Consider the following 23,420-nt stretch of genomic DNA (forward strand, 5'->3'; position numbering starts at 1 on the left):
AGGAAAAGAGAGTAGGTTATGGGGGAACAGGAAGGTTGAGTGGGGGGGTAGAATAGGGAGTCATAGGTTAGAAGACAGATCTGGCACCAGTGAGACCTCTATTGATCTAAAGGGATGACACCAACTGGCAAGCCAAGCAATAGTGAAGAGACCACCTTAAATGCCCATTCCTGATAATGAACTTGATGTCTATAACCATCCTGGAGCCTTCAACCAGTGACTGATGGAAGCAGAGGCAAACACCCACAGTTAAACACTGAACTGAACCCATGGAACCCAGTGACAGAGAGAGAGGAGCAATGAGCAAATTGGCAAAGAATGGGCTGGCAAAACCAGCAGAGACAGCTGATCTGAACAAGGGGGAGCTCTTGGACCCCAGACCGACAGCTGGGAGGCCAGCATGGGACTGATCCAGACCCCCTGAGTGTGAGAGTCAGTGAGGAGGCCTGGGCAACCTATGGGGCCCTGGGCAGTAGATCAGTGTTTATCCCTGACATACAATGGACTTCGTGTGTCCGTAACACAAGAGGGATGCTCTCTCAGCCTGGACTCTTAGGGGAGTGCCTGAACCCTGCCCTGAGTGAAATGACAGACTCTAGATATCCCCTGTGTGGAAGGAAGTGGGGATAGGGTGGGAGGCTGGGGGGAATGATGAGGGGTGCGGGAGGAGGAGAGAGAAAGGGAACTGGGATTGATATGTGAAGCAAGCTATTTAAAATTAAAGTAATAAAAAAAAAAGATGTATTTTCCTCGGGAGGCAGAGGCAGGCTGATCTCTGTGAGTTCGAGGCCAGCCTGGTCTACCAAGCAAGTTCCAGGACAGCCTCCAAAACAATACAGAGAATCCCTGTCTCAAAAAAAAAAAAGATGTATTTTTATTCTGTATATTTTACCTGTATGTCTGTGTACCACATGCATGACTGTGGCATCAGAGGCCAGAAGTGAATATCTGATCTCCACTGGAGTTACAGATGTTTGCGAGCTACTATGTAGGTGCTGGGAATCAAACCAGGATCCCCAGGAAGAGCAGCCACTCTTTTTTTTTTTTTTAAAGGCATGGTATGGTTTCTCTGTGTAACCCTGGATGTCCTGGAACTAACTCTATACACCAGGCTAGCTTTGAACTCAGAAAGCAGGCAGCAGGCTGGCCTTGAGCTCGGAGAACCCACTGCCTCCCAGTGCCAGGATTAAAGGCATGCGCCGCCACTGTCCAGCTTTTTCCTTAATCTCCACATTAATTTTCGAGACAAGCTTGTGTGGTGGCCTATTGTCCCTTTTTGATGGTGCCAATGCATCTGTTTTGTGTTGTTGTTGTTTGTTGTCAATCTTTTCTGCTTCCCCTCCCTTCTTTGCACTATGGGTCCCCTTGCTGTTTATGTGGCATCTAAGAAACCATCACCCAGCCCTGGGTCATAGGGAGTGACCCCTCTGATTTCATCTAAGACTCCTATGGTTTTAGCTTTTCTTTTTACATCTTTGATTCGTTTTGGATTAGTTTTTATCTATGATGTGATACGGGAATTCAACTTCATTCTTTCGAACAAGGAAATCCAATTATCCTTCTGTTGTTTGTTGAAAAGGCTATTCATCCCCCACTGGATTGTCTTGGCTCCTTTGTGGCTGCTCGATTGACCACAAACAACAGGGCTTTCTTCTTGGCATTCAGTACTTAGTGTAGTTTTAATTAACTTGTATTTCTTTCATTTTGAGTTGCATGTTTAAAGCTTATTTTAGTTTTGTTGTGCATGTGAGTTGTCTGATTGTTGCTTTTGCCAAACTTTTAGCAGGATGTCTTTGGATCTTTTTTTCTTCTGAGTTTTTTGAAGGTTTTCAAGTATTAGAAAAATCTATCCTTTGTTGGTGACTCAAAGTCCAAGTAGTTTCTCCCTGTGGGTCACGTATCTTTTGATTTGGCTTGTGATGTGTTTTAGTCATGTGAGAAATTTTTGTTTTTTGTAGTCAAGTGAATCAATTGTTTTTGCTATACCTGGTTTTGAGGTACATTTTAATAACATTTCCCTGCACCAAGTTGCAAAATAATTCAGCCATCATTTCATATAGTCCTTGCCAGACATTTAGTTTTATATTTTGTTTTGTGACTAAAACTGTAATCCAATTGGAACTTATCCTTGTTTATGAGGTTATGAGTGAATCTAATTTTAGAATTTTTTTCAAATGGTTTTCCACTTATCCCAATATTATTAAAAATTTCACCTTTGGCCTGGCGGTGGTACCACACAACTTTAATCCCAGCACTCAAGAGGCAGAGGCAAGCAGATCTCTGAGTTTGAGGCCAGCCTGGTCTACAGAGCGAGTTCCAGGACAGCCAGGGCTACAGAGAGAAACCCCATCTTGAAAAGACAAAGTAGTTGGTCTCCTTTCTTTATGGCTTTCTCACACATCCCTCACCTTCCTCCCTCTCCCTGTGTGTGTGTATGCGTGTGTCACACAGTTTTCTTAGTTTTTATGCTTAGCTTAACTTTCTAAAAATTTTTTACTTTATTTTATGTATGTGGATGTTTTGCCTACATGTATGTTTGTGCACTGTGGGCATACTTGGTGCCCACAAAGGCCAGAAGAAGGTGTTGGATCCCCTGGAACTGAAGTTACAGTTGTGAGCCACCATGTGGGTGCTGGGAATCATATTCAGTCTCCTGGAAGAGCAGCCAGTAGTCTTCAAAGCCAAGCCATCTCTCCAGTTCCCTGGCTTAACTTCTCTTGTTAAATGACATTGATTTATATCTCCAGAACAATGCTAAATAGGAATAGAGTTGAGTATGTCCTTGCTTTACTCCTCAACTGTAATGTTTTCTGTTAAGTAAGACACTGATTTGGGGACTATAATTTATGTTAAGGAATCGTCTTTCCATTTGTTACCTTAAAGAGGTTTTCTTGGTTTGGTTTTTGTTTGTTTGTTTGTTTGTTTGTTTGTTTGTTTGTTTTGTGCTGGGCATTGGTGGCGCACGCCTTTAATCCCAACACTTGGAAGGCAGAGGCAGAAGGATCTCTCTGAGTTTGAGGCCAGCCTGGTCTACAAGAGCTAGTTTCAGGACAGCCTCTAAAGTTGCAGAGAAACCCTGTCTCAAAAAACCAAAAAAAAAAAAAAAAAGTTGAATCGTCCAGTAGATTGTCTATTTTATGACATTCAAAGAACCACAATTTTATTTGATCTGCTGGGATTTTTTTCAGTTCTCTACTTTTTACCTTTCCTCTTTGTCTTTTTTGTTTGTTCTTTCTTTTGTTTTCTTTATAGCTTGAGAATTCAATTAAAATTCAACTCATTTTTAGATTGCTGCATGTTTAGGGGACCATACATTTTTCCTTGGGAGTACAAATGTTCTTGGGCTAGCTCATGGATTCCAACATGCAGCAATCCTGTGGTTTCCGAAATTCTCAATACACAGGGATTGCGAGATATAGTTTAAAATTTTTCTGGTTGAAAAATATACGTTATCAAATTATTTCATCTCAGGTCTGAATTCATGCTTATCTGCTCTGTGGAAATGGATGTGTTTAGCTTTGACAGTAGAGGGCACTAAAGAGACACTGCAGGAGGCTGTCCCCTTTGCTCAATTTCTAAAACCCTGCTTTAGAAGCATGGGTAGCATCTCAGTGGCCAAGTTCCTGGATGTGGGCAGCCTCTCCAGAGTCTGCCTCGTGGTTGAGAGAGCTTCCTTGGTAAGCAGTCAATGCAGCTTCTCCAGTCCTGGCTCTTCAGTGATGACAGCTTCTCCCTGGCTCCTCAGTGCTCAGAAGCAATATCATGGATCAGCCAGCTGCATGGGGTCATCTCATCACCAAGAGATTCATTCCCGTGAGGCCTTGCCTATCAACAGCTGCTCCATAGTTACAAGGTAGATCTCCATCCAATCCCAAGGGATGGATTTCCAGCAATTTCCACCAATGTAACACAGCAGGAACTTCTCTGCTACTCACCAAACCATGTTCTAAGGTCTGGCTCTCCTCACAGGGGCCTCCTTGTCATGCTGGCTTAGACCTACAGAGTGACTGCTTATTCTCTGCCATTCCTGTTATTTGGGGGGCCCTTTTGTCTTCCATAAAGCCAACCATTGAGGAAGAGGCAGGAGAGGGTGTAGGAGCTAGCCAGAACAAGTGGAGATTCAGCATGTGTTCAACAAATAGAAGAAAGGAGTTTGACCATGGCTTGAGTGTGTGTGGGAAAGGACAGGGATGGAGAAAGGGCCTGCAACTTGTAGATTTAGGGCTTATGGAAATGAATGAGTGAATGAATGGAGAAGAGAAAAATGTCTCAAGAAAACAGTTTGGTATAGAGGGCAAGGACTAAAGTTTGTTCTGGACAAAAAAGTTTATCTGTGAACTAAACTTCAATAGGAGATGCTTGGTGTGTGAGTTAAAAACAGTGGTTCCTGGAATCTACTCCAGACCAACTGAATCAGAACCCCTGGGAAAAAGGATTGTCACAAGCTGCCCATGAAACTGACTCCATTCCAAGGCTTGCCACAGTGGGACCTCATCATCTCTTCCCTTCTTCCCTCCCCCACCCTGTGCTGGTTCTCCCTGGAAATGGCTGGGTAAAGATGGCAATGGGGACATAGCAATCTTAAACATACCACAACACAGATGCCCGAAATAAACAAAGCAATGATGATTAGAATAATCGTGAGTTCTGCCACATTGCAATATCCATGACCAAAATGCAAACTCAATTGTATTTCTATACGTTTGCTACCACGGATGATCTGTACAAGATGACAACAGATCCATTTACAGCAGCATGGCAAAGGAAATTTGGAAATAAATTTAACAAAAATTCAATAGTTGACACTGAAAACTACAGCTATGGAAAGGAATTTAAGACACAAGGAAGTGGAAAATATCCACATTCCAAACTGAAGGCTTAACTCCGTCAAAATGGCAGTACTCGGGCACTCGCCATCTACAGACAGACTCAGCACATTTCTCATCAAAATCCCAGCTGCTGTTTTTCCAGAAATGGGCAAGCTGATCCTAAAATTCATACAGAAATCCAAGGCATCTAGAATAAGCAAACCAATCTTGGAAAAGAACAACAAGGCATGTGCGGTGACAAATATAAGTAGTTGCAGCTCCTCTGGAGGCTGGTGGGAGGGGCATGATTTGAGCCTGGGAATTTGAGGTTAGCCTGAGAAACATAATGAGACTGAGAGACCCCCATCTACAAAAACAAAACAAAAAATAAAAAACCAAAGAAAAGGAAAACAATGAAAAGGAACAAAGTCAAAAGTACAGTAAAGCTACTGTAGTCAACTTCATTGTACTTGAATAATTATGGCATTAAGTTCATTGTACTTGAATAATTATGGCATAAAGATCAATGACTTCAAACTGAGAGTTCAGGGCTAGTTGTGGGCAAAATGGTAAGACAGTGTCTCAAAGCAGCAACAATACAGAGTCCAGAAATAAACTTTAACACATATGGCCATGGACTTATTTTTTACTATTTTATTACTTTAAAAATTGTAGGGGGAGTGAGTATGTGTTGCATATATAGTTATTAGTGTGGGTGTATGCCTGTATGCATTGTTTGTGTGTCCATGTGAAGGACAGAGGTTGACACTGGCCATCTTCCTGCGGTTGCTCTTCATTTTTGTGTTTTTGAGATTGGGCTGGAAGGTGGAGAGATCAAGGAAGGCACACTATCAGCCTCTGGCCCTTATAGGCACTCACACATGTACCCACACAAACAAAACCCAAGCTGGACAATCCTTAAGGAATGACAACCAGTTTTTTTCTAGTCTCCACAGGCATTCACATATACATGTGCACATACACACACAGTTGGGCATGATTGTCCATGCCATTTAATCCTAGCACTCAAGAGACAGAGGTAGGTACATCTCTGTGTGAGGTCAGCCAAGGCTACACAGTGAGACCTGTCTCAAAAACAAGAGTATATGTGCCAGTTATTTATGTACAGAGAATCGTGTACTCATAGAGATATAAATGTATATACATGTTTCTTAGGTGTTAGATGGATCGAACCAGGCAATGAATTCAGATAGGTGTTATTAGATATGAAGTAAATGGAAGAGTTAATAAAGCGCCCCTCCAGAGCCTGGAACATTGTTATTGGCCCAGTTTTATAGACAAGAAATCTGGGCTCTACAGAAAATTAAAGTCATACAGGGAGTACAAGATGGAAGCCAGATTCCAACCCAGGAAGTTAATAGCAGAGCTGGGCCATGTTACAGCTACATGACTCTGCTCCTGGGAACATGTGTCTGAGATGCAGGCAGGATGGCAACCAAGCATTGCTAAGACTCTTTCCACAAGATTGCTCTCTCTTGCTGGCACCAGCGCACCGCTCAGCAGAAAGCCCTGAGCATTTGGGTGCCTACCATCTGTTTAATAGGCATCGTAGAAGACTTGGTTGCTGTAATTTCTGGAGTGAAATTCAGGACAAAGCCATCTCTTTGTAAATACTCAGGCAGCCTCTCTCCTTCAGGGAAGAGATAAAGTGACAAGTGTCTGGCAATTCTAGCATTCAGCAGGGAATGATCAGATAGATGGTTTTGTGACACAGACCCTGATGGAAAAGAAATCTTTGAAAATCCATAGCAACGTTTAACTATATACAGTTCTGTGTGTGTGTGTGTGTGTGTGTGTGTGTGTGTGTGCGCGCGCGCGCGCGCGCGCGCACGCGCACTCAGGACTACAATGAGGGTAAAGTTAATTCTTCAGCGTTAAGTCCAAAATAGTGGATCTCTATTTCTGAGACATTTCTGTGCTTTCATATAAATTCAGTTTTGTTTTTTAACCTCCATTTTTGCCTACCTATCAAATGAATACCAGGCCCAAAATCTTATTTTGGATTGTTTCTGTGAGCTAGTTTCCCAGATGTGGAAAAAACCCCAATCAAACGGTACGAACATTTTTAAAGCTGTTGATTGGCATTGCCAAACCTTTGCAAAAAAAGATTGAGCCAATTTACACTCCCATCAGCAGTGAACGAGAATATATTTAAATGCAAATCCTAAGAAGCAGAGTGTCTCTTTCTTAGGTATTTCACTTTAAAACATTTTTTTTAATGCTAAGCAAAAGCTGACCCAGGGTTTTATAAAAGGAAAGTCTGGCATAAAAGTGGAACATAGTTAAAACAGCTTAGGGGGAAAAAGAAAAAGCTTTCAAAGACCCAAGCAGGCCGATAAAAATGTCAAGGCGCCATAGCAAGAAACACAACTCCAAAGGGACCATTAACAGTTTGGCTTAGGTTGGGATGGTAACCGCCAAGAAACTTGGGCGTGGTCGATGTAGCAAATTCTAGTTTATAAAAAGCAAAATATTAATACTTCACTTTATTTTAAAGACGACTTAAGATGTCTAGCGCCAGGATCTAGAGAAGTAGTATTGTCTGTAAAATGAAGCTTGTGGAAACGACACACATCCGTGCCCCTTCGCTCTGCGCACGGGACAGCAGGCCTGCGCAAATCTGAGAACACCGCTATCAATCTGGCACAGTGATGGCAGAGGCTGCGGACGCAGAGGCAAGAGAAGCCCACACTCGGTGGCCAGCCCGCTGCCTCCACAAATTCAATGACTTGCTGTCAGGCCGACCCCTCTAATCAGGCCCCGCCGGTCCACAACCCAAGCGCCGCAAGACTCCTCTTTGGTAGCCTCTCCCATCCGCCGCACCAGAAGGAGCCCCACCTCCGCGTGGGCCACTTTGTCCTCACTTGGGTTCCTCCCCTTCTTTTCGGCCCTCCTCCGCGCGCCCCCTACCCTCCGGGCCTCGGGCACTCGGCTACACTCGGCTCTGCTCGGAACTCCCCGCCCCCGAGGCGCCTACAGCCAATCAGCGCTCTGCCCCGCCCCTCGCGGCCGTTCTAGGCGGGCCGGCTGAGCGCAGGCCGAGCTGGGCTGAGGGCGGCGCCGCGGGCGGGGGCGATGGGGCCTGGCTGCCGGGAGGCGGTGGCGGCGGTGGCGGGGCTCGCCTAGACGCGAGGGCGCGGGGAGGCGAGAAGCGAGTGGGTGCTGCGGCCCACCCGGGATGGGCCAAGCCCGGTCTGGCGGGGCCGAGCGGGAGCCGAAGGCGGCACGCGGGCCGGGCCTGCGGGCCGGGCGGCCCGGGGGCTGAGGTAGAGGTGGGCGCGGAGGAAGGGGCCGGGCGAGGCGGTGGGAGGAGCGGCGAGGGGGCGGAGGCTGGGCGGCGAGAAAGCGGCGCCTGGCCCGAGGCGGCGGCGCCGGAGCAGGCTGAGGCAGCGGTCGGGACGAGCGCCCTGAGGTGGCGGCCGCGGCCCCATGGGCGGGTGCGTGGGCGCCCAGCACGACTCCTCGGGCAGCCTCAACGAGAACTCGGACGGCACTGGAGGTAGGTGGCGCCAGGGGGCGGCCGCGGCACCCCATTGTTCGCGGCTGCGGCCACCTGTCCCGACCCCGCGCCCCTTTGTCGTTCGTGCTCCGCGTCGGCTCCGCCACGCGCTCCGGGCCCCACGCGGGGCCGCAGGCCTAGGCCTGACTAGAGGGACTCCAACCCGGAGAAATACTCGGCGGCAGGATGGCGGCTCTTCGGGCCGGGGAGGGGCGGCCGCCCCGAGTGCCCCCGACGGGCCCCACCGCACCCCTGGTCCTTTCCGCGTCTGCAGAGTTGGCTGGGCTCAGCTTTCCCGGGTTTCGGGTGACAGCTGTCCCGGTTGGTTCCAGTTTCTGGAGCTAGGCTGGGGAAGTCTCAAGTGGCCATGGGCAGTGTTTTAAGGAGGAGGGGGGAGACGATCGGCCCGAGGAAAACGTGGCTTGTTGCTGCTGCCAGGGGCGTTAGCCCAGTGTGCAGTCGGGACGCACTAGTCAAATTCCAATGTCTCTTACGTAAAAGGAAAACGTGCAGGATAAAAGTATCCAGTATAAGATTAGTGCTTTGACTAAAAGTTTTCCAACGCGGATCGCACTTCTCGGGTATAGTAATCATGATGAGAAGTCTCTTGATTCCATTCTTAGTAGCTGTAGAGGGTTAGAACAGTAAGATTGGTTCCACTTTTAAGTGACGTTAAAAGTGCCGAGCCCTTTCATTACTTAGAATGTGTGGAAGTTCGAACGTTGAAGAAAAGAGCCACCGGGGAATGGCAACGAGAACTTGATTTGATACAGATCTGATATTGGGTGCCTTCAAATCGGGTGTTTATGTTTAAGTTGTTGAGTTGCTTGGGAATAGGCGAGGTCACACTTTTCGCACCTTGAGACCAGGTGCCTGTCCCGTCGCTTAAACTCTGCCTTTGATCTGTACACCCATCTTTGTATTGGAGATTTCCTGGTTTACATGATGCTTAGACATGCCACTTCACTAAGATCTATCGGTATTCCCTGTCACTAAACGTTGGACAAATACTTTGAGAATTAAGTGGAAGTGATCTTGGAAAACCTAGTCCATGGAAATGCTCCTTTGTAGTGCATTTCATGTCACAGTCTATTTACTTGGTGAGATCCTCGGTGACAACAAAGCCAAAGTATAGAAAGGGAGTGATTAAAAACACTGGGTTAAGGGCAGATTGGTGGTCAGATGGTACTAGTTAAGTATGCTAGTACTTAACTAGCATTCAGTTTAATTAACTTATACTTATGTTAAAATTACCATACACATTCCTCTTTTCTGTACTCAGATTGAACCAGCTTAACCCATTTGGCAGTGCAATTTAGGATCGACTCACATTACTAGCATGGGCTTTTAGAAGCATGAAATCCTAGCTTTAGATAATTACTACCAGTGGCATCCAATTAGATAGCTATAGTATCAGTTACTTTCAGGACTTAAGTTTTCTGGACCATTAACTGCTGTTTTTTACAGAAGAGTCTTTAAAAAGAGGAGTACCTCCTTTTTTCTTCGGGGGAGAAGGCTTGGGATAGCTCTGATGTAGCTGGAAGAAGAAAGAGTCTGTGGGGGACAAAAGAATTCTTCTGGAATTTAATTTTGGAAGCCTTTGTTCTCCATTACTGTCATGAGAGGTGAGAGCTCATTGTGGAGCCGGCATCTTGGGAGGCTGGAGGCTCTTAAGGAAGTTCCAGGCCTGTCCGGGCTACAGAGCAAAACCTCGTCTCCAAAAACAACAAAAAGTTATTGTGGTATGTGTTTCAGGTTTACATGTTAACAGTTCTTTTTTGTTGTTTGTTGGAAAGGGAATGCCTTTCTGAAGGGTATTGGCAAAGATCCTTAGCTTTTCAAACATTAATAGTTTTAATCTGGTTATACTGAATTTTAACATTTTCATCAGCCTGAAGTATATAATGCAGCCTTCAATATGTTTCATGACAGTTTATATTCACAGTGCTATGTGAGCATTACCATTGTAGAACAACTCTAGCCTTTCCAAAAGTCGGCCAGGTTCGTAATAAATATGATTTAAAATACTTGGATATTGTACTTTCCCTTTCCTTCTGTATCCAGTTTTGTTTGTTTGTTTGTTTGTTTTTTTACGAGACAGGGTTTCTCTGTATTGTTTTGGAGGCTATCGGTCCAGCCCGGCCTCGAACTCACAGAGATCCGCCTGCCTCTGCCTCCCGAGTGCTGGGATTAAAGGCGTGCGCTGCCAACGCCCGGCTCCAGTTTTTTTTTATATTAATTTATTTTTTTGGTTTTTTGAGACTGGGTTTCTCTGTATAGCTCTGACTGTCCTGGAACTCTCTATGTAGACCAGGCCGGTCTTGAACTGGAGATCTGCCTGCCTCTGCTTCCCAAGTGCTGGGATTATAGGTGTGTGCCATCACCGCCCAGCTGAATCCAAATGTTTTTACTATGAGCATATCAAAAAATCCTTGTTAGTTAGATTACTTCTGTGAAGGAATTTGGAGAATTCTTACAAAACATAAAACTAAGGGAGGTGGCTTAATTTTCATTCTAAGATTTGCATTATTGTTTGAGTATTGATATTTATAGTTATTTCTGTGGTTTACCTTGTTAGAATTCATGTTTGAGTTTTAGGTTACTTAGACCTTTTTTTAATGGTTTATTTTAAATAAAATAGTTCTATTATAGATTCAAGATTATCCAATAGTATTTTCTCTCAACTTTTCATTCTCATTGAGCCTGCCGTTGTAGCCTTTTGTTTTGTTTTGTTTGTTTGTTTGTTTGTTTGACGAGACAGGGTTTCTCTGTATTGTTTTGGAGGCTGTCGGTCCAGCCCGGCCTCGAATTTACAGAGATCCGCCTGCCTCTGCCTCCCGAGTGCTGGGATTAAAGGCATGCGCCGCCAACGCCCTGCCAGCCTTTTTTTTTTTTTAATAGCATATTCTCTATGGTTCTCTGCTTTTTTTATGGTGACATTGGGAAGCTGGACTTGATACTTAGGAACCTTAGACACAAAGGTGTGTGTGTGCATGTTGCACACACATATGATGGACATCAAGACAACTTTTGGTTCTCTCCTTCCACCATGTTGGTCCCAGGGATAGAACTCAGGAGTCTTTATTCTAGCCCCGTTGTGATTTTTTTAAATAAATATTTATGGAGACCATCAATACAATTAATTGAAGACAGCAAGTGTGCTTATTTTCTTAGTTCATCTCTTTAGTGAGCTCTTCAGTGACACCCAAGAGAACCTGTCCTGGTGTCTGCAGGTTCCTTGGTTCATAAGAAGCCAACCTGTGTTGCTTTAATCATTACTTCAGAATGTCTCAGCAGCATCATGGGATTCTTTCAGATACCCATTTACAGCAGCCTTACAGACACCTACTCAGTAAGTAACAAAGACTTTGGATTAATAAAATCTACCATTTATCTGGTAATTATTATGTAACAAGTCCTGTGCTAAGAAATTAATAGATGCATTGAGTCCACAGTTCTTTGAGTTGGATGTCAGTCAACTCTATATTATAGGTGAAGATTGAAGCCCAACGAAAATAGTGTCCTTGACATCATATAGCTTTTAATGGCAGTGAGAACATTTTATCCGTGGCTAAAATTAAAGAGCCTCCCTTTCTCTTTTCTTATTTTATTTAAGAAATTTTCATATACCAGATAAGAAATGTTACTTGCTTTTACTTGTTTGTTGTTTTGGCTTTTCAAGACAAGGTCTTTTTGTGTAGACCAGACTGGCTTCAAACTCACAGAGGACCTCCTGCCTCTGCTTCCTGATCACTGGGATTAAAGGCGTGCACCAACACACCTGGCTAGCCATTTTGAGTGCAGTTTGCCATGTTATATAACTGTTATCACTATCCACATCCAAAGTTTTTTTTCAGGTAGTATCTTTTCAATCTCTGATAACCATTAATATTGTAAATAATGTACACTATTTTTATGGGTTTACCTCTTTGGGATATTTCATATAAATGGAATCTCATAATAGTCTTTCCTTTGTGACTTATTTCATTTAGCATATTTCCTGGGCTCAACTTGTGGCAGGTGCCAGTATGTAATCTCTTTTATTATTAGATAATATTCTATTGTATGTATGTACACATTTTATTTACCTAGCCATCTATTGGTTTGTATTTGAGTTGTTTCTACATTTTGTTGCAAATAATGCATTTGTAAACTTCAGTTGCATAGATATCTATTTTCATTTCCTTTTTAAAGATACCTAGAAGTGGAATTGTTGGTGGATTATGGAAATTCTATTTATCTTTCTGAGGGCCTGCCAGACTTTTTCATGAAGGCCGTACTGTTTTTCATTCCTACCTAAAATCTTTTTGCAATTTCTCTCCCTTTTCACTAGCACTTGTTATTTTCCATTTAAAAAAAAAAAAACACAACTCTCAAGTTTGTGAAGTGCAATGACCTTGAAGTTTGGTTTGTATTCCCTGATTAGTTCTGTTATTTAGTATCTTTTTATGTACTTGATGGCCATTTATATACTTTTGGACAAAATGTCTAAGTCCTTTGCCTCTGTGATGCTGGGCTCTTTATGTCAGATACATCTGTGCAAATATTTTTCCCATTCTGTGGATAAATCTTCATTTTCTGGATAGTGTTCTTTTTGTGCAAATATCTGTAACTTTAACAAAGCCTGATTTATTTTCTTTCATTGCTGATGCTTCTACTTTGAGTTTTAAATATATTTACATATCTGTCCCATGATTATAAATAAATACATAGATCTGTAAGCAGTCATTCGTTAGTCTATCAATCTTCTCAGTTAGGAGAAGAAAACCCTCAGGCTTACTCCTCTTGATCTGGGAAAGACTATTAGCAGTGTGGTCCTTTCTGTAACTCACTTCAGCTTTTTTCTCAGTGCACTGGAGCCTTGCTCATGCTAAGTAATCTCTATCACTGAGCTACATCTCCAGCACTGGCTGTTTGAAACAGAATTTTTTTTTATGTAGCCCAGGTTGGCCTTGAACTAAGGAGCCTCCTGCTATAACCTGATTGTATGGATGAGAAGAGTATGCCACCCTCTCCTGGCTCTACTTCATCTTCCTTAAAAAAAAAATGCACGCACACACAAGCATGCATGTGTATGTGGTTCTGGCAAAGGCCAAAAGGGCTAAATCCCTGGAACTGGAGTTAACAGGCAGATATCAGCCACCACATAGCTTAAGTACTGAGCCATCTCTCCAGCTCCACTTCAGCTTCTTGATCAATAGATGAGATGGTGGTTGTATTTCTGGGGTCAGCAAAAGCATTGGTCCAAAAGGAAATCGTGATCTTTTTCTTGAATATTTCAAAAGCCCTTTTTAGGAAAGTATAATATATATACACATATGAAACAATTGCAATGCAATATAGATATATTATAGCTGTCTAACCACAAGTGCTGAGGGAATAGCAGGAAAACCAAGTGATCTCATCAGCAAGGGGCTGGGAAGAGAAGCTGTTTCAGTGGTCAGAAGCTGGGTGTGGTAGCACACACCTGTAATTCCAGCACTTGGGGAGTGGGAAAAAAAATGATGGTGAGACTGAACTGGTTGTGTGTAGGATGCTACCCTGGGTTTCTGGATTGGGCTCACTGTCATCCTACTGCTGTGCAGTTACCATTAAGTATTAACTGAACCACTTACTGAGATCACAGCATGGAAGTCTATTGGGAAGAATTTATGTTCTAATACTTAGTTGCTAAAAAAGTTTGGTCTCTGGACCAATAGCATTGACATTCCCTGGGAGCATGTTAGACATGCTCACATTCCAGGCTACTAGAGGCTGAGGCAAGGTTACAAGTTTGAGGCCACCTTGGACAATTTAACAAAGTCAGGTTCAGGTGTTATTTTTGTTTTTTAATTTATTTTTTTTCACCTTGAAAGGGATTAAATGGAAGGCCTAGCAAGTGTCCTACCACTGAGCCACCCCAGCCCAACTGGTTCCCACATCTAGTTTTAAATTTAGGAACCTCTTTTTTTGTTTGTTTTGTTTTTCAAGACAGGGTTTTTCTGTATTGTTTTGGAGGCTGTCCTGGAACTCCCTCTGTAGACACAGTCTGGCCTCGAACTCACAGAGATCTGTCTGTCTCTGCCTCCTGAGTGCTGGGATTAAAGGTGTGTGCCACTAATGACCGGCCAAGAATGATTATTGAGTACTAATTACTAGTAAAAAACTTTTGCATTAATGAATTAGCTATCTCTTGGTTTTAGGTAACATGGATTCTTGCTGAAGAAACAGTTGGGTTGATTTAGGTTAAAGAATACAGTCAAATTAGTTAGACATGATCAGTTTAGTGATTCTTTTTTTTCTTTTCTTATCACAGACCATCTGGTGGGTCTTAATTTGGTGGGTACTATACCTGATCTTCGTGCTATCCCCTCACTATCCTTGCCATGTTTCTTCTTATTGGGTAGTACTAGGCTACCACCAAGTCCTTATGATTGACTGGTAGTTCAGGGACAGTAGGTTGAGAATTTCTAATGCAGTTGTACTTAAAGATGCATGTGTGTTGGCCAGGAGTAGTCAGCATGTGTTCTCCTTGCATTAACTACTTGACAAGAATTATGTTATTCATTCACTCATTTATTTATTGCTGTGGGGGGTGAGGTATGTGGAGGTCAGAGGACAACTTTTGTAGGGTCAGCTTTCTCCTGTCTTTGTGGTTCTGTAAAATGAACTCATGTCTTAGACTTGTGTGGTCAGATGGTAAATAGCCCGTCTCACTGAGCTAATCTTTTTTTTTTTTTTTTTTTTTTTTTTTTTTGCAAGACAGGGTTTCTCTGTATTGTTTTGGAGGCTGTCGGTCCAGCCTGGCCTCGAACTCACAGAGATCTGCCTGCCTCTGCCTCCCGAGTGCTGGGATTAAAGGCATGCACCACTACCACCCAGCTTGAGCTAATCTTGCTAGCCCCAAAGTTTAGTTTTTTTTAAATATATTGACATTGAGCAGAGAGAGGTTAAATATTGCTGAATATGCATTGGATGTTGTAATACAAAATACCGTATTTTTTTTGTGTGTACAACAAAATTTTACCATAGCTCCCATATCAGTTACTTTTACATTGCTGTGACAAAGCTTGAGGGAGGAAGAATTCATTTTTGATGATTGGCTGCTCCATTACTTTGGGCCTGAGGTGAGAGTAAACATCTTCACTAATGAGATGGTGTAAAGGAAACTGTTTGCCTCATGACAGACAGGAAGCAGAGAGGGGAGGGGAAGAGGTGACCTGCTGCCTCCTCCCTCTTAGCTCCATCTCCTGAAGTTCCACCATCTCCCAAAATAGCACCACCAGCTGGGACCAAGCATTTACCATAAGCCTATAGGGGGCGTTTCATATTCAAGCCATAACAGCTGCTTGGAGAAATGGAATTTCTGTAGACATGTAAGAAGATATTGAAGTATTTAACTGCATGAACTTAACATGAGTGTGGAATCTTATTGATAATACTTCCTCAAGACTTGGCCCTGGGATATTTTTGTTGTGGTGTTGGAGATTCATGACAGGGTCTTGTGCATATGAAGTAAGCTGAAGTATAACTCTAGCCTATGATGGAACCATGATGGAATGATTTGGGTCTTTTCTGATTGAGTGCTTACCATCCCAGGAAAATGGTTAGATGACCATGTGTTTATTGTAAACTGAACTTGAGATCTACCCAGGCATACTGCACTGATTGACTCACATAGCATCCATGTTTATGGGTTATGTCTAGTTTATTTAGTTGTGAGTATACCTTTCACCTAGGATAGATATTTTATTTCCTAGGAGAGTTTTGAAGCTTCTTTCAGAATCTCCTTATTTCAGAAAGGGTCATTGTACACTGCCCAGGCTGGCATCTAACTCTACAGGCATGTGCCACCATTCCTTGCTTTTCCTGAAAGTTTTAAATTAAAATAGCATTTTTTTTCTGTGTACATGGAGCTATGTGTGTAACCATCTCTGTGATAATCAAGTAGCTTATGGTTACTGGAGGAGGCATACATTTAAATAATTAAGGTTTTTAAAGTCTCCACAGCAATAAAAACAGTGTCAGGAAAGTTCAAAGAATAGCAGAGATCAGGCTCAGAAGGCTTCAAAACAGAGGTGGTATAAGAGGTTGTTTTTTAATGCCAGGCTTGGTGGCACATATCTTTGATCCTAGCATTCAAGAGGCAGAGGCTAGTGGATCTCTGAGAATTTGAGGCCAACCAGGACTACATAGTTAAGACCCTGTCTTTAAAAATGGAAGAAAGAAAAAGGAAAGATGGTTTTTAAAGGGGTTTCCATGAAGCAATGGCAGAATGTTGGAGAAGACTAATCTAAGGAAAGAATAAGGGGTTTTAGAAGTATTCAAAGCTTGTGAGGGGGAGAGGAAAAATAGAGTTCTTATTTTTTGAAACAAGGTCTGCTGCTGAATTTGGAGCTAGCTGGTTTGCCTAGGCTAGCTGGCCAGCAAGCCTGAGGGATCCCCTGTCTCCACCTGCCCAAGGCTGGGTTTATATACATGTGCTGCTGCCTTTGGTTTCCTTTACTACCTTTTTCTGAGTCTAACTCAGGACGTCATGCTTGACCATCATGTGTTTTACTCACTGAAACATGTCTCCGGTCAGATTTTTATAAAAGACTGTATCTAGTTCAACAAATACTTGGTGCCTGCAACCTAAATTAAACAAATTATTAATTGTATTTCTTTTTGAGTGGGGGTATAGGAGTCTTGTTGCCCAGTCTGGTTGTGACTTGATGTATCATTGAGGATAACCTTGAACTTCTAATCCTCCTGTCTCTTATTTCCCTACTGTTGGTGTACCCCTATATTCAGTCTCATACAGTACTAGGGATCAAACCCAGGGCTATGAGCATGCTAGGCAAGTACTCTACCAACTGAGTACATCTGTTTTCTAAGATCTAGTCCATAATTATATTCTCCAGTTTCTCTCCAAATACTTTTATATAACTTATGTCACATTTAACATATTAGTGGTAACTTTCATACCAGGCTCAGCATTTAATTTCCTTTTACTCTAGTTTTATAGTCAGTAAATTCTTCATTCACAAAAAGGTAAAAAATGATTTCGTCTCAAAGTTTAAATCACCCACACTATGAGATGTGTTCAACAGTTGAAGTGTATATGACAAATCATACAGCATCTTCTTTTCCCTGAGCTCTGTTTGTTTTCTTACAGTGTTGGTGCGAGCATAGACTGAGCAGATGCATCTGAACTTTTGGAGGCATTTGATGGAACCTACATGCTAAGTGCTATGTTAATGTACTCACTTGTACCTCGTTATCAAAGGGCACCACAATCAGCAGGATGTTTGCAGAGTTCCCTACATTTCACATATGCATAGAGGCAAGAGAAGCTCCAGGCTAACATCTGCACAGTATGAGTCTGCTGCAGAAGCTACCCCACCTCATGATGGCTTTATGTTTGAAATTTGACTTTGTGGTGCTTTGTACTGCAGCACTGGAGAGACAGAGGCAGGTAGATCTCTGAGTTCCAGGACAGCCAGGTCTACATAGAAGGACCCTGTCTCAAAAAGGGGGGTGGAAGGATAGTAGCAATAGAAAGTCTTTCAGGTCATGTTGAGGAGACTCCAGGGAGGCTTTTGCTGCTGCTGTTCCCTTGAGTTCTTTGGAGCCAGTTTTAAAAATCAATATGACAGATCTTAGGAAAATTTTTCACATAATTTCCATTTTTCTTTACTATGAGGTTGGTATAATATGTGGATGTTTTATTGTATATTCAGAGGGTTTTTTGTTTTTTTTTGTTTTCCGAGACAGGGTTTCTCTGTGAAGCTTTGGAGGCTGTCCTGGAACTCACTCTGTAGACCAGGCTGGTCTTGAACTCACAGAGATCCGCCTGCCTCTGCCTCCCGAGTGCTGGGATTAAAGGCCTGTGCCACCAATGCCTGGCTCAGAGTTTCTTAAATTACTGAATATAGTGGTGAGTTAAGAGGTTTATTTAACTTAAAGAAACTTGCTACCAGATTTATTTGAATTCTAAGAAGACTGATGATGAACAAACAAAGGAAAGATTAACCCATCATTAGCCATGGGTGTCTGTACCATTATACACAGTCTTCTTACAGATTCTGGAAGCTTCTTTACTCCTTTCCACCCCTGCCCTCAGTTTACTTTCCCCAGTACTTTTGTCAATAAATAAGGAACAAGCCTTCAGACAGTCTTTCTCTTCCAGATTAACTTTGGCTTCCTAATGTATTTTATAAAGTGGAGTTGCTTCATTATTTATGGTGTGAACTGGAATGCAACTTGACACTGGGAGGCTTGCTCTCTCTACCTCTTCCCTGTCTTCATCTTCTAGATGTAACTACTTTAGTTCTTTGCCTCTCTCTAATTGAGGCAAGCCTGTGTTAATGTTTACCCTCAGGAAGTTCAGACAACTTGTACTTCATGGAAAGTCCCTGATGGATTAGAGGCCTATGACTGATTTGTCTGTACTAGAAAGGAGGAACCAGAGCTAGAAATGTAGCTCAGACATAGAGTGCTTATTTAGCATGCTCAATACCCTGGGTTCAATATCTAGCACTAAGGACAGAATCAGATGAGATTCCAGAGGTTTTATGTCTACTAAGTTTGTTAAAGCCCAACCATGACTTCTGAAGAGTGGATAAGACTTCAGTGAAACGAAGAGATGTTAGCAGTGTGTCAGTGAGATTTCTACCTTCCAGTGAGGTATGGCCTTTTCCTCTCAAGACAGTTGTAGTTTTACTTGGATGTGGTGCTGCTTTTTTTTTTCATTTATTATTTTCTTTTTCTTTTTCTCCTCTTCCTCCTCCTCCTTCTCCTTCTTTTTTATTAAAGCAGGGCTCACTGTGTAGCCCTTGTCTTGGAACTCAGACCAGGCCCAAATTCATAGAGATCTACCTGCCTCTGCCTCAAGAGTACTGGGACTAACGAGATGCATACCACCACACCTGGTTTGGTGCTCTGATTTTGTTTGTTTTGGAGAGGGGTTGAGACAGGGTCTTACTTTACTGGTCTAGAACTCAGAGAGATCTGCCTGCCTATGCCACCAACCATACCCAGCACATTGTCCTTATTACATTTATTACACTAGTCAATTGTAATAGTAGCATTCAGAAGGCAGAGGCAGAAAAATTAAAAATGTAAGGCTTACATGGTTTATATAGTTAATTTTAGGTCAGTTATGTCAATATAGGAAGACTGCCCCCAAACAGCAAAAAGCATGCCTATGTGATGTAATTTAAAATTTTTAAAAATATGTTTTTTGTGTAAGGGGGTGTGTGTTTGTGTTTGCATAATTGAACTCAGGTCATCAGGCTTGGCAACAAGCACCTTTACACACTGAACCATCTTGCTGTTCTCTCCCAATATATTTCAGCTGATTTTTTAAAGTACTCATTTCAGGGATGTAGTTCAGTTAATAGAGTGCTTACCTAACATGCACAGAGTCTGAGATTGATCCTCAGCAATGTACAAACCTGGGTTTGGTGGTGCTGCCTGTAATCTCAGTACTCAGGAGGTGAAGACAAGAGGAAACAATCATCCTGAACTACAAGTTGAATTTGAGCAGCCTGAGCTACATGAGACTTTGTCTTAAAAAATTATTTTCCCCAAGAATCCTAGAGTCTCTGTAAGATAGCACTTTGCCCTATTGATCGTTGCCCTCAAGTTTGTGTAGGTTCTAGTATAGCGGTACTGAATATATAGGTAATGTAGCAGGTGGGCAGTTGTGACTTAATTATTATTTGGAAAATGAAAAGCTTTCTACTTAGCTTTATTTCATTTCAGTTTTGAAATTATTTTCCTAATTGGTTCCTTAGTTACTTAGATACTCTCCTCACAGTAATTAAGTCTGGGATAAGTTTGCTCATTTGACAAAGGAAGCACAGTGATCTAATTTGCTTGTTAAGGTCTCCCTGCTTATTTTATATTCTGTTCTATATTATTCTGTCATCCTTAACAAACCTAGTGATTATTTGACTTGCTTTAGCTATGAACAGAAAGGTAGTCTTGTAGCCCACATAGTTCAGTGGAGAAGTGGACTCTTGGTTTTTACGAGACAGGGTTTCTCTGTATTGTTTTCGAGACTCTCGGTCCAGCTCAGCCTCGAACTCACAGAGATCTGCCTGTCTCTGTCTCCCAAGTGCTGGGATTAAAGGCGTGTGCCACCACTGCCTGGCGAGAAGTGGACTCTTGTTAGCTGTTTTTCAGCGAACTTTGTGCTTAGTTAAATGGAGTAGAAGTCCAGGCTTCATATGTATCCTGTGCTGAGTATTGTGTAAACAACAGTATAAAAGCACTTGATCAGTAGTTCTGAGGCTAGGGATATACTTCAGGTGGTGGAGTGTTCAGTTACCTTGCACAAAACTCTGGGTTTGATTCCTGGGACCCAAGGATTGCATAAAATTGGGTGAGGTTGCACACACTGATAATCCCAGCACTGAGGAGATAGGCAGGAGGCCCAGAAGTTCAAAGTCATCCTCAGTTATATCAGGAGTTGGAGGCCAGCCCAGGAGACATGAGACTGTATCTTTAAAGATAATATAATTAACAAATATGTGAAATGTACATTTTGATTTCTCACATGCATTCTGTTGATTTTTTTTTTTTTGCAAGGACCCTTTGACTCTAAGAAAGATTTAATTTCTTTTTTTGGTGGGGATGGGAGATTCAAGGTTTTCTCAGTAGCTATGATGTCAATCATGGAACTCTCTCTGTGGACCAGGCTGGCCTCAAACTCACGGAGATCCGCCTGCCTGTGCCTCCCGAGTGCTGGGATTAAAGGTGGTGTCAGCCACCACTGCCCGGCTGAAAGATTGATTTCTATTGCCATCTTGTAAGGGAGGAAACTAAAGCACAGAGACGTTTGGATCTGAACAAAGAATAAAAACATGATTAGCCCAAATTGTCATATAAAAATACTGTAAGCTGCCTGATCCATCCGCTGGAGCCCCATGTAGCCCAGCTATAAATTCTGCTTTCTCTTGTCTAAGTCGGTGTTCTCTTCATAGATGCTGGGGGCTGGGAGCTGTCTTTGTTTTTTACAACAGAAGTATGTGCGCCTTTTCCTTTGTCACAGTTTATAGTTGAGTTGAAGTTAATAGGATATAAACTTTAATGATTCTTCTGCTTACTCTCAGTAATGGGCAATTGTTTTTAATCTTAAAAAAAAAACAACTATCTCTTCATTAGGTAGAAACTTTGAACTGGGGCTGGTGAGATGGCTCAGCAGGTAAAGACACTAAGCACTTGCCAAGCCTTATGACCTGTGTTCAGTCCTGAAGACCCACATGGTGGAAGGAGACGACTGAGTCTCTTAAGTTGTCCCATGACCTTCACACGCAAATTGTGGAATGCCCCTCTCTTTTAAAAATTAATTGAATAATTAATTAATACAATTTTCAAGATAAAATTTGAACTGAGCAAGTGAAATGGTGCATGCCTAGTATCACAGTGTTACAGGAGCAGAAAAATCAAGAGTTTGAGGTCAGCTTTGTATACATAGTTGGAAACTAACCTGGGCTACAGAGACCCCATTAAAAAAAAAGATTAATTTTGAACCAAGATCCTAAGTATATAACTAGATCATATTTGTAGCTGTAATCTTCATCTGCTTTATTCAGGTATTTTTCTTACCATATCTGCCTCCTACTGGTACATATGGAATGTTTCCAACTTAAAACTAAGTTGATTCAAATTTGTTTTGAACTGTTGAGGGAGTGTAAATTTACTTGAGATCTTTAAGGTATTGTTTAGTCCTTAAGGCTTGTTTAATCTGAAGAAAATCTTCAAGGCAGTCTTAAAGTCTCTTTTCATATAGCAGTGGGATCTCAGGGAGTGTTGTGTCCTAAGGGAGAAATTGGAGGAGATGTACTGGAAGCTCCTGCACCATCACTTGAACATGTAAATGTTAGGAACTGCCTTCTGATGTCACAGCTGACAAAGAGCAAGCTTATCCAAGAAAGAAATGATAGTGACATAATTTGTACTTCGATGGTGAAGGTAGACTTTAAGGCTTGAGACAAGAATAAATACTAGGGGCTAGAGAGATGGCTCAAAGGTTAAGATCACTAACTGCTCTTCCAGAGGTCCTGAGTTCAATTCCCAGCAATCACATGGTGGGCTCACAATCATCTGTTATGAAATGTGGCACCTTCTTCTTGCCAGCATGTATAACTGCAGGCAGAGCACTCTGTGTAATAAATAAATAAATCTTAAAAAAAAAAAAAAGAATGAGTACTAGAAGTGTTAGCTGTAGGACATTTCACCATTTATCAGCCAGCATACAGGGGAAGATAAATTTTCAGGTAAAATATTTAGCAGATAAAATTGGGATGAGAACAGAATCCAGTTTCTACAGACAGTTCTGATTTAGTAATAAGTAAGAAATATAAAGTATTTAGTAGGTTATTTTTGTAGGAAATTTCAGAATGCTATATATTAGAAATTTTTATTTTGTTCCTTTGTGTATATAATATGTGTGGATGGGCATATATGTGCTGCAGTGCTCATGTGGAGGTCAGAGGACAACTTCATGGAGTCAGTTCTCTTTCTGCCTTTGTGGCTTCTAGAGATTGAATTTAGGTTGTTAGGCTTGCATGGTAAGCACTTTACTGACTGAACCATCTTGCCAGCCTGAATGTTATAAATTTTTAATAGGAAAATATTGATTAATGCTTCTTGATACAGCCTAAAAGCTTATTGTAATGTTGCTAAATTAAATCAATACTTGGTAAGATATTCGTACTGAACCACTTGTAAGATCATTTTCCTTTTAGATAAAGAACAGTTGAAACTTTGATTCCATATGTAACTATAACATGCTGTTTATACACATATATAAAATGCATGTAGTATGTAGTATATGAATAAATTACCTGTAACCTCTTTGCCTGCTTTATATAGGAACTTAAGGCTAATGCTTTATTGTCATCTTAGGGATTTATTTTACAGCGTGGGGGATCTGACATAAGGCTTTCTATTTGCTGAGCAAGCATTCTACTACCGCACTCAGAAACCCATTTCAGAAGGACTGACAAGTGAATACAATATCAAGTAAATGTATTACCTGTGTTTTTGTTAGGACTCTAATGGACACTGGAATTCTTCAAACATAGGAAAAATTTCAGATTCAAGAGCTTTGTAAACTTGGA

At 42.1% G+C, this 23,420-nt stretch overlaps 1 protein-coding gene across 6 annotated transcripts in view; it reads left to right on the forward strand.

The window, feature by feature from the left end:
• Positions 1–8,140: 8,140 nt before the first annotated feature.
• Positions 8,141–23,420, forward strand: part of Ubtd2 (ubiquitin domain containing 2) — a 48,207-nt gene continuing 32,927 nt past the window's right edge. The window contains exons 1-2 of one of the 6 annotated variants that reach the window (XM_040748423.1): positions 8,152–8,328; positions 9,796–10,070. In XM_040748423.1, the coding sequence (XP_040604357.1) occupies positions 9,947–10,070 (124 nt within the window). In that variant the 5' untranslated portion in view covers positions 8,152–8,328; positions 9,796–9,946. Of the gene's footprint in view, positions 8,329–8,632; positions 8,650–8,929; positions 9,198–9,795; positions 10,071–23,420 lie in introns of those variants that run through there. The other 5 variants (XM_040748424.1, XM_040748421.1, XM_040748426.1 and 2 more) reach the window with 5 other exon arrangements.

This window comes from Mesocricetus auratus, unplaced genomic scaffold (genome assembly GCF_017639785.1).
Source record: "Mesocricetus auratus isolate SY011 unplaced genomic scaffold, BCM_Maur_2.0 Super-Scaffold_100007, whole genome shotgun sequence".
Taxonomy (NCBI): domain Eukaryota; kingdom Metazoa; phylum Chordata; class Mammalia; order Rodentia; family Cricetidae; genus Mesocricetus; species Mesocricetus auratus.